General features: G+C 43.0%; 1 protein-coding gene across 21 annotated transcripts in view; it reads right to left on the bottom strand.

Moving 5' to 3' along the window:
* The window catches only part of KALRN (kalirin RhoGEF kinase), a 668,360-nt gene that overhangs the window by 314,974 nt on the left and 335,566 nt on the right, over positions 1-17,820 (bottom strand). For all 21 annotated transcript variants that reach the window (XM_070466100.1, XM_070466108.1, XM_070466101.1 and 18 more), the window contains exon 11: positions 4,228-4,419. In XM_070466100.1, coding sequence (XP_070322201.1) covers positions 4,228-4,419 — 192 coding nt within the window. The remainder of the gene's footprint in view (positions 1-4,227; positions 4,420-17,820) is intronic.

Raw genomic sequence — 17,820 nt, 5'->3', positions numbered from 1 at the left:
CACTGTCCGTAGAGTTCAAGTCAAAGAACTGGAGCCCATGAATGATGCAATCGAATGGGCTTTCCCCCACCTTTTTATTTTCTCTATTTTCTTCTTTTTAGGAGAAGTGACTAGCTTCTCATTGTCAAGTAAGCCTGTTTAATATTTATTCAGCATCACTAAGTATCAGACGCAGCAGTAGAAATATTAGAATCTATGTTTACACATCTAAGCCCACATGTGTACTCTACATATGAGCACCCCCAATTTAATGAGGAAGAGTCAGTCATCTCAGTGAGATCCCAGCATCGTTGATGAGGTACACATACAGTGTTCCTATCCTGTCTGGGTAGGAAGCTGGAAGCCCCAGGGAAGAATTTCAAGGAAAAATGATGCCTGAGTTGAGTCCTCAAGTTCTTTACAACCTATTTTAGAGATGATCTAAGGGTAAATTTGGGAGGGAGTTTTCTACTAGGAAAAAGTAGGTATTAGAATTGTACGACTCAGCACACTCCTGAATAGAAATGGGAACTGAATATTGGATTCTTAAATGACCAAAATTTATATCACATACTACTGAAAAACAAAGATTGAAAATCTAGTGTAGAGGTTCCAGCAATCCCACTTCTGGGCATACACAACAAGGAAACCAGATCTGAAAGAGACACGTGCACCCCAATGTTCATCGCAGCACTGTTTATAATAGCCAGGACATGGAAGCAACCCAGATGCCCATCAGCAGACGAATGGATGAGGAAGCTGTGGTACATATACACCATGGAATATTACTCAGCCATTAAAAAGAATTCATTTGAATCAGTTCTAATGAGATGGATGAAACTGGAGCCCATTATACAGAGCGAAGTAAGCCAGAAAGATAAAGACCATTACAGTATATTAACACATATATATGGACTTTAGAAAGATGGTAACAATAACCCTATATGCAAAACAGAAAAAGAGACTCAGATGTATAGAACAGACTTGTGGACTCTGGGAGAAGGCGAGGGTGGGATGTTTCAAGAGAACAGCATTGAAACATGTATATTATCAAGGGTGAAACAGATCACCAGCCCAGGTTGGTTACATGAGACAAGTGCTCAGGCCTGGTGCACTGGGAAGACCCAGAGGGATCGGGTGGAGAGGGAGGTGGGAGGGGGGACTGGGATGGGGAATACATGTAAATCCATGGCTAATTCATTTCAATGTATGACAAAAACTACTGTAATGATGTAAAGTAATTAGCCTCCAACTAATAAAAATAAATGGAAAAAAATAAAATAAAATAAAACAAAGGAAAAAAAAAAGAATTGTATGACTCAAATTTGTAATAGTCACCATCATAATTATCACAAAATAATAGAAACTAAGTAATTACCACAAAGATACACAGCCATGCCAAGTGAAGACCTAGAAGGTAACTGAGAGGAAACAGGCAGATAAAAAGTCCTATAGGATGGCCCCCATGAGGAGCTCCACCATAATAGCCACTCAAAATGATACTTTTCTTTCCCTCCTGGAAAAACTTAGAATGTATATGATCTGAGAGTTGTAGATCTCTTGACCAGAAAAAGCCTCACAACCATACATCCCTTTACATCCAGGCAGGACTGCTCCTAATTTCTCTCATATTTGGGGGCCCCAAAGTAATAGACTATGCTACTTGCTGACAGCCTCAAATAAATTCCTGGGTTTAGAAAACTCTTCCAAGTCTGTTTCCTGGCCTTTATATGAAAGGCCAATGAGAAACGGCAGGGGCTTTGCAGTCAGAAAGATCTGGGTTCAATCCTTACATTTACCACATCCTTACTACAAGATCTTGAGCAAATTATTAATTTCTCTGATATATAAAATTAGAATTAAAAATGACAATTCTCATTGTTATTGACTAGACAGAGAAATAGTTAGGCACATAGTAGGGCAAATCCATTTTAGTTCCCTCTCCCTTTCTTCACCTGTCCCAGTATCATCCCACTTCCTTTGGTACTATTTCATATGAAATATGAACTGAACGATGGTGGGAAAACAAGTCTCAGATTCAAACAGGACCAAACTTAGCAAGGTTTGAGAGCTATCTTGGAAAAGAGTGGTTAATAACTTCATCCCTGACTGTTCTTTTACTTTTTTCATCTAAGAACTACCCTGACTCTGTCTTGGGGTTTGAAAAGGTAAAAAGATGAGTAAGGAGAAGGAAGAAGGGCAGACGAGCAGAGGAGATACGAGAGGGAGAAAGGATGACAGAATGCATGGTAGCAGGTAAGAACATGAGCACAGAATTTAGGAAGACAGGTCAAGACCCTGCTGTACTGAGCAGCTCTGTAACCTTAGACAGGTTCTTTTCTGGGCCTTAGCTTCTTCATTTGAAAATATGTTTAGTAAAGTCAGTATCGTAAGATTCTCATGAGGATTACATGTGATGCTGTATGTGTCTAGCAAGTAGTAAATATTCAATTAGAAAAAGACACTACCTAATACACACTGAGTGCTTGCAACAGACCGGATCTTAGGCTAGATAAATCACATATATCACATCAGGCTTAATTACTATTGTTAATTATGATTATCGACATCAAATAAAGAAGAAGAAGAGAAAAAAAAGAATCTTGAACTCACATTAGAACCATAAAGGGCCTTAGGAACATTGAGTCTAACTGCACAATTTTATAAATGAGGCAACTTAAGGCCAGAAACACCGTGATTAGCACAAACACACAGGATTTTATAGCAGCAGGATCTGGACTGGAATCCCACCCTCCTAATTCCATGTCCAGAAGGTTGGAGATGCAGCTAGAGAGGTTTCCTGGGAGCTTCAGTTAACTTTCCAGGAACGGTACTTCCCTGGAAACTAACCTGGTCCACACCTCCTTTGGCAGCCTATAGCCCCACAGTCCTCACAAGGAACGTGGCTCTTGTTCATTCACACTCCTCTCTCTCACCCACAGGCTCATAATTAAAAGAGAATACACATGTCTTTGATTTCTGAGACCTTATTAAGAATCAAGTAAGCCATAGCAAGCAGACAACCAGGCAGGAAGACTTGGATTAAAGCTAATCACCCCCCCCCCCCCCCACTCCCCTTGCTTTACAGACACTCATCAGAGGGTGGCTGTAGGTCCATGGAGAAGCAGCAGAGCCAGCTTCACAGGGCTCCCCAGCCCTTCATCTGCCTGGGGAATCTCAGTTTAGAAAACATCTTTTCATGTTTAACTCTGATAGATACTGCAATGATCTGCATTCATTTCCACAAAGTGTCAGAAAAGCCTGTGAAGGAGGAACAACCAGGCTTCTTAAGGCATTTTGAATATCAAAAATCAACTTAATTAAGTAAGGTTAATTTTTCTTCCTGAGCAGCAATCCAACTTTAATTAATACTTCATTAAAATTAATTCCTGGGGGAATACAAGCATGTATACACCTAATGAGTTCATCTGTCAAGGGTGTTATTACAGAAGATGTTAAATGTGCCTCCTCACTGGCCACTTAGACTGCCTGGTGTTAATCAGAGCCAAAAAGCAACCATAGGTCTGCAACTCTCCTGTTCTCTAGGGACTCTTTGATCCTGCCAACAGTGTAACATGATCCATCCTCCTCTCTCCTGTCTTCACTCTGTGAATGATTCAGGGGCCAGATTTAAGCCCAGCCTCCTGCAAGGACGGCACCCCAGTTTCCCTCCCTTCACTGGCTTTTACTCCACAGTGAGAAAGGTTAGGACACTCTCACTTTATTAGCACACTGTGGCAGACTTCATATAGATGATTTAATCCTCTGTTAAAAAAAATAAAATAAAAACACTGAACAGATTTGCAAACTCTGTATATTCCCTGCTGGTAGCAAAGATGATTTAAGTTCTGCAGGACTCTGATTTCTGATGGGAAACATCAACCAAGAGAAACTGGTTGGGAAAAGGAATCTCTGATCCTCTATTATTGCCTCTTAAGGTGACTATTTCTATACCAGGAATTCCCAAATTTCTCCAGTTGCAGACTGAATGCTCTAACAGACTCCCCAAACCATCTGCCTCCCCACCCCTCTCCTCACTAGAGATGAGGAGGAAATTTTGCCCCATATTAGTTGAGACCTCAGTGCAGATTATCAGAAGCAAGTTGTTAATATCATCAACCTCAGGGGGCTAGTAACTTCCAGACCACCCAGGACACCAGGCAGACCTCGGGGAGCTAGGAAATTGGCCTGACTGTTGCCAGAACAAAGCAGCCCAGCCCAATGCCCCTCCTTGCTAACTGTCCATACCTCTTTGGTGTGAGTATGGAAGGAGACAGACATGTCCAGCAGAAGCTTCCGCTGCTCCACCCTGCGCACGAAGTCCTGGATGCGCACCTCCAGGTGTCTAGCTGCCTTGTAGATCTCCTCCGGGTCACATTCCCCTGTCTGAGCCAGCTGCTCTGCCGCTTCTAGGAGCTTGTCCGCATTGGTGTATGTATTCTGCCAGCAACGACAGTGAAGAAAAGTCAACTTGCAGTCACGAATGGAGCTTCACGTCTTCCCCCAGCCCACCAGGGCTGCCCAGAGCTGGAGCGCAGTGCGTGGGCGCTGAGCCCAGAGCTCCCTAATCTGGCACAGAGGAGTTGAGCGCCCAGCTCACCCACCACCTCGCAGCAAGCCAGCAGCCTGCCTGGCAGCTCAGCACAAGCAGGTACTAGCTCAGTGCCTCCTCTGTCCCTGGGATTTCTCCCAGATGGGGTGTCCTGGAAAGAAGTGAGCAGACACGCTAGAATCTCTATTCCTCAGCCTTGCCTGGACCCCCTACCCTTAGGGAGATCCATCACTGCCCTCACCTCTCAGGCTGTAACTGCCAGAGTTGGAAATACTTCATCCACAAAGATCAGCTGGGTTTCTATATGAGAACACCAGAGAAATAATAACTGGGAAATTCGTATGACTTTTCCCCCAAGTCCCTTGTAACTACTGGTGTTTATCTTTTGGAACAGAGCTATCTCTTTGGAGGGGAAAGGGTCAGAACTCAGGGAACTGACAGAAAGAAGCAGTCACAGCCAGAGTGAGGAGATGCAGGCAATTCCCTGTGTGCCCAGCAAAGGTTTAAAGCTTGCAGGAAGGTTGGGCAGGTGTCTGGTGATTTTGTTTATCTTAAGCTACTGCATGCACGCACACATGCACACGCATTCTCTCACACACATTCTCCTCCAAACCCCTGTCTGTGTTCTTCAGAGCATTTTGAAAAGCAACCAGCTTGTAATTATTGCTCATCAGGATGGAGTCACTGCCTCTGCAATATGTGTATGTCAGTTATTACATATATGCCATGGATACAATTTTTCCTGGGTAGGCTTCCTGTAAAAGAGAGTTCCAGACAGACCCTGAATTAGAGCTGGTGGCTCAGATATACATTGTATTTCTCAACACCCTTATAATGACACAAGTCCCAACAGAGTGATGAACAAGTGAACTGGTGATGATATGAAACTGGCAGCAGAAACAGTCAGGATCAAGTGCAAAGTGAGTGGAGAAGTGGAACGGATTTTGTAGCAATGATTGTGTGTGGTGCTTTACTTTGAGTATATCTGAGTGGTCTCCGGTCCCCGGAGAGTTCTTTAGACTCACCTGAAGACCCAGCTGTTAAAGGTTGAATTGTGTCCCCTCTAAATTTGCATATTGAAGCCCTCAGCCCCAAGACCTCAGAATGGGGCCCTTATTTGGAGACAGAGTAACGGCAGAGGTAATTAACTAAGATCAAGTCATAGTGAAGTAGAAGGATTCCTAATCCAATATGACTGCTGTCTTTATAAAACTAACACCGTGTAAAGAGACAGACTCACACTCTGGGAGAACACTGTGTGGAGCTGAGTGTGGGAATCAAGGAATGTCAAAGCCAAGGAATGCCAAAGAGTGCAAACCCGCAAACCATCGGGAAGTAAGAGAGAGGCATGAAACAGATTCTTCCCCATCTACCTCAGAAAAAACAATCCTGCTGACACTCTGTTCTTGGGTTTCTAGCCTCCAGAGCTGTGAGACAATACATTTCTGTTGTTTAAGTCACCCAGTGTGTGGCATTCTGTCATGGCAGCTCTAGCACACTATAACAGTGAGGTGGAACTTCCAGATGCCATTGAGCCAGCTTCTTGATGGAAGAATGAGCAGGCTTTCAGCAAACACTTGTCATGGCCTCAAGGGATGCCCAGAGAGGCTTCAGTGGATCCGTAAGGAATGCTGTCTGACAAGCAACTGCCCAAGTCACCGTCCCAAAGCAAGTGAGGTGGAGCTGAGGCTTGGGTGGGGATGAAAAAGAAGAAAAATCCTTTGGCCCTACTTGGGGGATTCATGAAAAACATGATACTTGTGAGAGGAAAGAGGCTTTGCCACTGAGTTAAGTAAGAGGATATTGATTCTGGAAAGCAAATGAAGGAAGCATGAAGAGTCATGATGGAAAAGTGGGAGAGATGGAAAATGACAGGCAGGAGGAGACCTCTGGGGCTGTGGGCCAGGTTAAGGAAGTCTGAATTGTGGGGGTGGCCCACAATTTCTAGTAAATATACCTTGAGCTGATGGGAGAGAGTTTTTTCAAGAATTCTTCAAATCTTCCATTTTAAACTTTAGGGAATCTCAAGAAAGCCCAAAGAAACCCCAAAGTTGTGTTTTTGTAGTTTCTAGCCAATAAATAAAAATTTATGGCAGAGCCAAAGCAAGCTTGCTTTCCAGTTAAGTTTGGGACCAATAAGAGGTAAATAAGAAGCAAAAGTGAAGTGTCTACTGCATGCAAGGTGAACAACTTGTCCTGGTTTGCCCAGGATTTTTCTGGTTTTAGCATTAAAAGTCCTGTGTCCTGAAAAACCTGTCAGTCCTGAGCAAATCAGGATGGCTGGTCACCCTAACACATATTCAACACTACAGATGTCTCAGGAGTACAGATAGATATATGATATATGTTGCTTCAAAGGAGAATAAAATCATCCTTAAAGGAAAAAATATGACAACACATTAAATGGGACAAGCAACACAAAAATAATTAGGAGTTAATGTTTCTTGACATGATATAGGTGCTCAGAAGAAAATGAGTAAAAACCAAGAATAATAACAGCCAATAATGACTGAATATTTTTCACATGCCAAGGACCATTCTAAAGGTTCACATGCATAGTCATTCAATCTTCACAATGACCCTAGGAAGTTGATACAGTCATCAGCCCCACTTTACAGATGAAGAAACTGAGGTAAAAAGTATTTCTGGCTAAGGTCACATGTTTCTAAAGTGGTAGAACCAGGGTTAAAATTTTGTTGTCCAGCTTCAGAGCTCAAGCTCCAAATCATCACACTATCATATCAGCTGAAGAGGGGCCTTGCACGCCATGCTAAGGTATTTCGGTCTGAGGTAGGAAGAGGGCACTGAATAGTTACGTAGAAGAGAAGTATGACTAGTGTATAGTGTCTAGAAACATCACACTGCCTCTATGCAGGTGAGGGCAGAAGCCTGAGCATGGCAGGGAAGTGGGGGAGCTTCTCATGGACGGTCTGTCTCTCTTTGTGCTCTGTTAATCTCTTAACACAGTTGCTCTCATGCTCAAGTAAAGATGTGCTTCCCTGAGTACCTCCCTAGTGGTCTGTGTACCCCTTAAAGATAGGTCCCATGTGTCACTCATTGTGGTTCTTCATGCCAGACACCATGGCTGGTAGACAATAGGCACTTACTAAATGTCTACTGAATGAACAACACTCAGAGCTTGAATGAGCATGTCATGTCTGGGTAAGTTGAGCTAATTTCACTAAAATCGGAGAGTAGAAGGAAATCATATTTATAAGGCAGGGAAGGGCTAGATAATAGATTTTACAGTGAGAGGGACAAGAGAGACAGTGGGAGGGCAACAGGGTCAGCACTAAAAGCGGGGCTCCCTTCTTTACCTGTTTCCCAGCCCTCCTCCCCATCATGACTAGAAAGAGCCTCTAAAATTCAGACCCAGTCACAGCTCTCTTCCACATAAAACTGTCCAGTGGCTTCCCACTTCCTCTGCGGTAAAACACCTCAGGGTGCCATACAACACCCTTCCTCATCTGACACTTGTTTTTTCCCTTCAGCTTCAACTCCCCTAAAACAGCCTGTGAAATAAATTGCTTATACTTCTGGAAACTTATAGCATTCGATATTCCCCTGTGCTTCTGCCTGGGCTGTCCTTCCCCTACTTTTTTCCATAACCAACTCTTACTCACCCTGTAAGACCCAGCTCAGGTGTCACTTCCTCCAGGAAGTCCACCCTGAGATCCACTTTCCTCCCAAGGTTGGCCTATATGAGCCCCTCTGAGCTCTCAGAGTGATCTGTGCCAAACCTCTTCTTGGTTCCTGCCATACTCTAATGCCAGTGTTTGCCTTTCTCATCCACTTGGGGGCAGGTAAAGTCTTTCACTTCTTTCCTTGGTGCCTGGTACCAAGTGTGTGCTCTATAAAAATTTAATGAATTAATTAATAAATTAAAGAATACATTAATCCCCACCAATTCTAACGTTCAGTCCTTGGCCCCCATCAACTACTTGGTACAAGACCTTATAAGCTAGAATTTATGTTCAACGTTTAATCTCATTTGGTTTATCCTACTTCTTGGCAGAATCATGAAATAAGAATGTGCTTATAGAATATCAATTAAAGTGTTAATGGAGCAATTCACTGATACCTGTCATTGTCCCAAATTGGGGAAAGGATCACAATTGGCTTCTGCTCACCTTTTGACCAAGCCAACAAGAATTGCTACCCCAGGGCCAGAATCCAACTCACTATGAGTACAATTCCTAGGCATTCTTTGGCTCCTCAGTCTCCTATCCTCTGGCCTTGGGTTTGATCCCTTGATGACATTTCCTAATGGGCACTGCAAAAATAGGTTATGCATAGGGGGACATCAATTCCTCAGCCCCTGGGAGTTTTAGGCAGGACCTGTGGTAACTGGAGCCCTGGGTCAGAGATTTAGGCCATATGGATGGCTGCATTTCCTGTTCTTCCCTCCCTCCATGCCTGTGTCCACCAGGCAAAAGGTTCTAGATAATTTAGCCCTTATGTCAATGGGCATAAATCTCATCTTCACCTCATTGTGCTTTGCAGATACTGCCTTTTGTTTTACAAACTGAAGGTTTGTGGCAACCCTGTGTTAAGCAAGTCTATCAGCATTGTTTTTCAACAACATCAGCTCACTTCATGTCTCTATGTCACATTTTGGTAATACTTCTAATATTTTAAATTCTTTCATTATCATTATCTTTGTTGATTGTTGATCATTGATCTTTGATGTTACTACTAGGACTTACTGAAGGCTCAGATGATGGCTAGCATTTTTTAGCAATAAAGCATTTTTTAACATCATGGAGGGCATTTATTCATTTACACTGAAGGTCTCTTTATATCTGATCATTTCTACAACTGTGCATACAGAAATAACTCAAACATGAATCCTCCAGAAATTTAGGTTCATATTTGACTTTAAAAACACATCTCTAAAAGTCCCAAACTGAATCCTCCAGGAATTTAGGTTCATATTTGACTCTATAAACTCATCTCTGACAGTACCATCAACTCCCCAAGTCAACATATCCTTCTGGAATCCTGCAACCCCTATTGGATCACATTTACTTTTCTCTATCACACTGAGCTGGTAACAGAAACCCAGGGTGTGTTTTCCCTTCATAATGTACCTATGTCCTAGATTTCAGTTTCCAAGTGTCCTGAAGAAAGCTTCTGACAGAAGCAACAACTAGGCAGGGTATTATAGCATCATGTATTGGAACTCAGGTGATCACACATGTCACCACCACAGTGAGAACAGGGGCTGGGACTAACTCAGATCTTCCGGGGACATCCTAAGTCTGTAAGAATCTCCCAAAGTTCAGCCTGTAGTTGGGCAAGTCTCTCCTGATGAAGAATACCCAGAGTGCTGTAACTTTCCCGAGGGGCAGGATAAAGCTCTAGACTTAAATCAGGAAGCCATTCACTATGGTGCAGGAGACTCTCCAGGATGGCCATGGAGATGAGATTTCCACACATGTTGATGACCCTGAGCTGGGAGCAGTGGCTCAGGGCAGGCAGAATGGCTGTGAGGTGGGAGTCCATGATCCTATACAGGTTTATGTCCAGTTCTTTCAGACAGCCTGCAACTTTCTCCAGCAGAACTTAGAGGAGCTCAGGACTAAAGCTGGTCAGGATAACACCACTCATATTCAGGCCCTTTAGCTGATAGATGTTCAGGCACTGGAACAGATGGGTCAAGTCAGATTCTGTAGACAGGCAGTTGATTGTTGAGAGGTTGTCCAACGGGGGTCTTCAGGCATCTGAGTATCTGGCTCAGATGGCCTTCCAAGAAAGAGGGAGAGTCCTTTAGGAGACACTGGAGGTACTGCAGCCTGAGGATCTGAGAAGTAAATTGTAGAAGATCCTGATTGTCCTGCTCCTCAACAGCAGACACATGAATGGGGCAGAGAAGGAGTTTCTGGACATTGCTCATCTTGAAGTGGAGTGTTTCTGTCTAGCCACTTTCTAGACACAGTCCAGCTTCACCATACTAAGAATTCTCTTAATATCTTCCTTAGACACTGAAATAATCTTCATCTTCTTACAGCATAGGTGTATAGAGCCTTTTCTCTGTTCCATCCACATGAAGAGGTAAGTGAGGAATTTACTCAGGGCCTTTTTCTTGAGACAAAGTTCTATGACTACCTCCAAGGGAGCCAAGGGAGGCTTTGTCCTTGACATGTCCTCAGCCACTGGTGCCATCAGGGAGCTTGAGGGTACATAGTCCATGTCTCCAGACTACATCCTCCAGAAGTTCCAGCCAGTATTCCTCAAGTCCAGCACCTGAAATTTGCACCTCCTGACATGAACCTTCTGGGCAAGCAGGACATCAAGGCCATCCAGCACTGCTTGTAAGGTTCCTTGGTGAGGCTTCTGCATCAGGCCCCCCAGAGGCAGGCGGGCAAAGGGCCAGGCTTGCACCATGGCCTCAGGGTCTCACTGTGTCTACCAGAGAAGGTGACCATGAATAATGGTGGGTAGAGCTCAGTAGGCAGATACTCCAAAGAGGAGATGGCTGGGGCTTCGTCTTTCATCAGGCTCACTGCTGCTAAGTTCACAAATCTGGGTGGGTTGTGAACACTCATCCTGACTTCTCTGAATGGAATCCAGCTCTGATCTGTTTGGTGGGCTGCTCAGACCTCAGCCTTGGTGGAGAACACAGGCAGTGACTCCAGAGTGAGAAGCTTCTGCATCTCTTCTTTGATGATTGATGCTTTTATAGACCTTTTCTAACCACATCTGCCCTCCTTCCAACCACTAACTTCCAATCAGAAGGCACTTCCTGATAAGATTCCACAGTGTCCCTCAGGTTAACACTAACTGGGTTACTGTCAATTTCCACATGAATTGATTGAGTCAGACCTTCCTTCATAAAAGAGAAAGAACAAGGGGTGGTGGTGGCATCAAGGACTTATTCACTGATTTACCTCACAAAATTGGATTGAGTTTTGCTAATATGGACAGTTGTATCCCCGGATGTGAGAAAGGGAAAGGATTATGGGTTCCTGACATTACACACAAAGCTAAGTCAAAAACAATGTCTTCAGCATATCATTGTTGGGAGATCTTTGGCAAAATCAAAGTTACTAAATGTCCCAGAATTAAAACAGCTTCATAAAGGCAGTGGTGTCATTTCCAAAGGAAACAAAATTAACTCCTATTTCTTTCAAGTTGTCACTTAGGTGTTCTATGAGGAAGATAGCAGATTATCAGTGTATTCAGAGAGTTAAGGGATGTGCGATTGGAGATGTGGTTGGCCCTCCAGATTCAAGTTCTGACTTCTTTAAAGGACATCTGGTCAAAATCCTAATGAGAACTAAGGGTGGGTGCTGGGCAGTGTGGTGGTGGCCATTCCTAAAGGGACCCTGTGATTCAAACAGCATCATATATGTTGTTTTTTTGTTTGCTTTTCTCTTGGGAAAGGGGGAAATTAAAGACTTTTCTTTGGGTGATATTTAGAAATTAAACAGGAGAGGCTAAGAGGAGACAGTGTCATCTTTGAGGGTGTTTCCTCCTAGAATGTTGCGATCAGGACAGCAAATTGCCTTGAAAAGACTAAATCTGAGAATGTGAGCAAAGGGAGACATGACCAGCTCTGCACAGGAGGACATTTTCACGTCTGGGAGTCAATGATGGTGGTCATTGTGGACTCTTTGGGAACTTGGGAGCAGGGGGTGAAATAAACGTGGATCAGTCCAACCTAACCTTGTTCTCAACATGGCCACTGCTACCAGTAAATATTGTCTTTTAGGTTCTTCACACAGGGGATGAGCCGAGATGGCAACTGACCCCAGGCATATTCTAGGGATATCACTAGATGGAGGTCAACACCAAAATCAGATTGATTATATTTTTGCAGCTGAAGATGGAGAAGCTCTATACAGTTAGCAAAAACAAGAATGGGAGCTGATTGTAGCTCAGATCATGAATCCCTTGTTGCAAGATTCAGACTTAAATTGAAGAAAGTAGGGAATACCAATAGGCCATTTGGGTATGACCTAAATCAAATACCTTACGTTTATACAGTGGAAGTGACAAACAGATTCAAGGGATTAGATCTGGTAGACAGAAAGTCTGAAGAACTATGGATGGAGGTTCATGACACTGTACAGGAGGCAGTGAACAAGACCATCCCCAAGAAAAAGAAATGCAAAAAGGCAAAACGCTTGTCTGAGGAGGCCTTACAAAATTGCTGAGAAAAGAAGAGAAGTGAAAGGCAAAGGAGAAAAAAAGAAAGATATACTCATTTAAATGCAGAGTTCCAAAGAATAGCAAGGAGAGATAAGAAAGTCTTTTTAAATGAACAATGCAAAGAAATAGAGGAAAACAACAGAATAGGAAAGACTAGAAATCTCTTCAGGAAAATTAGAGCTACCAAGGGAACATTTCATGTAAAGATGGGCACAATAAAGAATAGAAATGGTATGGACCTAACAGAAGCAGAAGATATTAAGAAGAGCTGGCAAGAATACAAAGAAGAACTATACAAAAAAGATCTTAATGACCCGGATAACCACAATGGTGTGGTCACTCACCTACAACCAGACATACTGGAGTGTGAAGTCAAGTTGGCCTTAGGAAGCATCACTACAAACAAAGCTAATGGAGGTGATGGAATTCCAGCTGAGCCTTTTCAAATCCTAAAAGATGATGCTGTTAAAGCGCTGCACTCAATATGCCAGCAAATTTGGAAAACTCAACAGTGACCACAGGACTGGGAAAGGTCAGTTTTCATTTCAATCCCAAAGAGGTGATGCCAAAGAATGTCCAAACTACCACACAATTGCACTCATTTCACATGCTAGCAAGGTCATGCTCAAAATTCTCCAGGCTAGGCTTCAATAGTACATGAGCTGAGAACTTCCAGATGTTCAAGCTGGGTTCAGAAAAGGCAGAGGAACCATAGATCAAATTGCCAACATCTGCTGGATCATAGAAAAAGCAAGAGAATTCCAGAAAAACATCTGCTTCATTAACTATGCTAAAGCCTTTGACTGTGTGGATCACAACAAACTGTGGAAAATTCTTCAAGAGGTGGGAATACCAGACCACCGTATCTGCCTCCTGAGAAACCTGTATGCAGGTTAAGAAGCAACAGTTAGAACTAAACATGGAACAACATACTGATTCAAAATTGGAAAAGGAGTGCATCAAGGCTGTATATTGTCACCCTGTTTATTTAACTTACATACAGAGTACATCATGTGAAACACAAGGCTGGATGAAGCACAAGCTGGAATCAAGATTGCCAGGAGAAATATCAATAACTTTAGATATGCAGATGACATCACCCTAATGGCAGAAAGCGAAGAGGAACTGAAGAGCCTCGTGATGAAGGTGAAAGAGGAGAGTGAAAAAGCTAGCTTAAAACTCAACATTCAAAAACTAAGATCATGGCATCCGGTCCCATCACTTCATGGCAAACAAACGGGGAAAAATGGAAACAGTAACAGACTTTACTTTTGGGGCTCCAAAATCACTGCAGATGGTGACTGAAACCATGAAATTAAAAGGCACTTGCTCCTTGAAAGAAAAGTCTAGATTTATCTGACCAACCTAGACAGCATATTAAAAAGCAGAGACATTACTTTGCCAACAAAGGTCCAAACAGTCAAAGCTATGGTTTTTCCAGTAGTCATGGATGTGAAGGTGGAACATAAAGAAGGGTGAGCACTGAAGAATTGATGCTTTTGAACTGTGGTGTTGGAGAAGACTCTTGAGAGTCCCTTGGGCTGCAAGGAGATCAAACCACTCAATCCTAAAAGAAATCAACCCTGAATATTTACTGGAAGGACTGATGCTGAAGCTGAAGCTCCAGTACTTTGTTCACCTGATGCCAAGAGCATGATGTTCACAGAAAAAGGTGCTGATGCAGGCAAAGATTAAAGGCAGGACAAGAAGTGGGTGGTAGAGGATGAGATGGTTAGATAGCAACACCGACTCAATGGATACGAATTTGTGCAAACTCTGGGAGATAGTGAAGGACAAGGAAGCCTGGCCTACTGTAGTCCATGGGGTTGCAAAAAGTCGGACAGGACTGAGTGACTGAACAACAACAATATTCTAGGGACTCTGGGAGCTGAACCATAATCCCTCACATTTGGTAATTCTCACAACATTTTAAATTCTTTCATTATCATTATCTTTGTTGATTTCTGACCAGTGATCTTTGATGTTACTACTATAACTTGCTGAAAGCTCAGATGATGGTTAGTATTTTTTAGCATTAAAGCATTCTTTAAAAAGGAATATACAAAAAAAAGGCATATACATTGTTTTTTTAGACATAATGCTATGGCACATTTAACAGACTATAGTGTAAACAAAAGTTTTATATGCACTGGAAAACCAAGATTAATGTGGCTCACTTTATTTTGGTATTTGGTTTATTGTAGTGGTCTGAAAGTGAACCCACAACAGCTCTGTGGTATCCCTATGCCTTCCATTCCCCCTGCTGCAGCCTTGGCTCATGACTTTTTGCCTTTCCTCAGGGAGGAAACAGAGCACTGCAGGATAACTTGTCTCTAAAAACACTGGCATCCTAGCAATATAGCTGTGGTTTCAGCCTCCTTAGGCTGAAGCAGAAGGACGAGAGGTAGGCTTTTTAAAGACTGAATGTGGAAGAGGCAGTGAGTGAAAACACTTCTGGAGTTAAGAGTTGACTTCCTAGATAACATGAAGCCAGCACTTTGAGCCCTATGCTCTGGGGATGAGGACGGATAAGGCCAAAGTTCCTCTTATAATTCAAAAGAGGTAGTGTGGACCGGAGGATGTAACAACCAGAAGGCCAGGATAGAACTCTCCCCTCCTGACAATTATTTTTCCAGGCTTAGAAATGGACATTTACCTTATCTCCTAGTGTAGCTAGTCCTAAGTTTAAGGATAAGTAGTGATCCAAAAGTTCCTTTGTAAGACTCTTATTTAGCACTAGGAGTGTATATTCCATGTAAATGGGAGTTAGATTCCCAGGACAAAGTAGAGAAAATCAGTTGAGCACATAGCATTTTTTTTTGGCCATGCTGCATGGCATGTGGGATATCAGTTACTTGATCAGGGATTAAATCTGAGCCCCCTGCAGTGGAAGAGCAGAGTCTTTACCACTGGACCGCAAAGGAAGACCCCATAGCATATTTAAAATATAGTACTGGCTTCTCAGGTGGCTCAGTGGTAAAGAATCCACTCATCCATACAGAAGATACAGGAGACCTGGATTTGATCCCTGGGTTGAGAAGACCTCCTGGAGGAGGAAATGACAACCCATTCTAGTATTCTTGCCTGAAAAAAAAATCCCACAGACAGAGGAACTTTGGGGTTACAGTCCATGGGATCTCAAAGAGGCAGACACGACTGTGTATGCAAGCTCACTGATACAGCACATCAGTACAGTCAAAATGTATAACTAGGATGATACAGGAAAATGCTTTTCAGTTTTCATTCCAGGGCATCAGGCACATATTTTTCCATCATCTGTTGGCTATTGGAGAGGAAAAAGGGATGGACTCTGATGATAGCAAAATGGTCTTTGATGGGAAGCAAAAGGATGGAAAGGAGGAAACCACTTGATCCCAGTGATGGGTTAACCCACCACATTACGTCTGCTGGAAGGACATCTGCCTACGTATCCCAAATAAAGGAATAAACAGTAGTTGTCTCCATTAGGACAATTTGTGTGTCAAAACAAGGAGTAACTAATGACTACTCCTAATCAGATGCTCCTTCAATTGGAGACTGTCTATACAAATCTGCTACAAGTCTACTAATTGGGACTGATACCAAAAATAACTATTGTACTTGCCAATACTTCCCAACACAAATAGTGTGGGAGCTGAGAGTATCTCTGGGAACCTGAACACTGGCTTTATCACATTTACATATACAATCATCACCCTGTCCCATTCTCATACACATCTCTACTTGCTGGAAAGCATTTTCCTCTGCACATCTAAAATGTTTCAATACCTCTTCCTATTAACAATAAGTGGTGTATTTTCAGAATTCCACATTTTTAAAGTAAAGTTTTATTTCCTATAGTCTAACTTTTATGTGTTTAAGAACACCTAGACTGAGTAATTCTGAGAAAAGAACAGCAGTTGTTCTTTGCCAGGGTGTTCTCCTTTACTGATTTTCTCTTTCCTTCTTATCCTCAGTAACCCTCTTCATCTACAGGCTATGCTTTAACCTCAATGTATTTTCTTTCAGTTGCAGGCCAGAAGCTGAGTATCTAGGTATTCTCAGGCAAAACAGCAGAAGAGATAATGAGAATTAACTATTACCATATTACCTATTTAATATAATGATAAAAAGCAATGCTTTGTTTCTGAACCAAAAGCCAGGGTCAATCCTAGAGGCTGCCAATACTGGTTACAAAATATGGTCTGTCAGAAAACATCAGGACCGGACTGTAAGAAAGGACCAACCAGATTCCAGAAAATGTGGCCACCCCAGGGGACTGAGACAAGGCAAGAAAGGACTTTCTCCTTGACTCTTCCCACCTATGCCTCCAGGGCAGAGAGAGCAGTAGAAGGCAGAGACTGGGCCAGGCCTGATGCTCAGACTGAATAAAAGAAGACAGTACATACAGGAAGGGACCTAGAGGACAGAGGTTGGCCTAAACCTGCAGGCTGGGGTTAAAAGAGTGAGAAGAGCCCGAGGGAGCTGAGCAATTAGATCAAAACCAGGAGAGTACCATGCAGACACAAAGCTCTGAAGACTGCAGAGGGAAGCATTTAATCCTTTTCCCACTAAGCAAGTCCCAGATGCAGCCAGCTGGCAACCATATTGCTGCTGGGAAGCAACCCACCACCCCAGCACTATGGGAATTTGATAACACAGTCTCCACCCTGGCTACTCTTCTCCTCCTTCCTCCTCGTTACTCAGCTCAAATGGGCAAAATAATGGAGGGAAACATGTAATCACAAAAGAAGAATGAGGACAAAAATGTTTTAGAAGTGAAGAAGGCAGACCTAAGTGTTCAGATATGAATTTGTGGATTGCCCAGTAGCCTGGCCCTATAGAAGTTCATTCTCATGTAGAATTCTTGAAGCCAAAGAAATAGCGGTTGGTGAGACAGGATCTCCATGAAACAGAGATAAGTAGGGCCACCTGCTGCAGGATTTGGCAATTCAAGAGACTGGGGAGGCGGGGAGATGTACCCAAAATGCTGTTCTCTCTCAAAAGAGAAACTTTGCACTGTTGCTGTTTTTCCTGTTTTCTATATTCTATGTTTGGCTATCAGTGGGAGGCAGTGAGTGGGAAGAGGGAGAAGGCAGGCCTTTGGAGAAAGACAGTCGGTTTGAAAATACTGCTGAAAACCTTGGGGCTTGCAG

The sequence above is a fragment of the Odocoileus virginianus genome, chromosome 4 (genome assembly GCF_023699985.2).
Source record: "Odocoileus virginianus isolate 20LAN1187 ecotype Illinois chromosome 4, Ovbor_1.2, whole genome shotgun sequence".
Lineage (NCBI taxonomy): Eukaryota > Metazoa > Chordata > Mammalia > Artiodactyla > Cervidae > Odocoileus > Odocoileus virginianus.
This window is presented reverse-complemented; position numbering and strand designations above follow the sequence as displayed.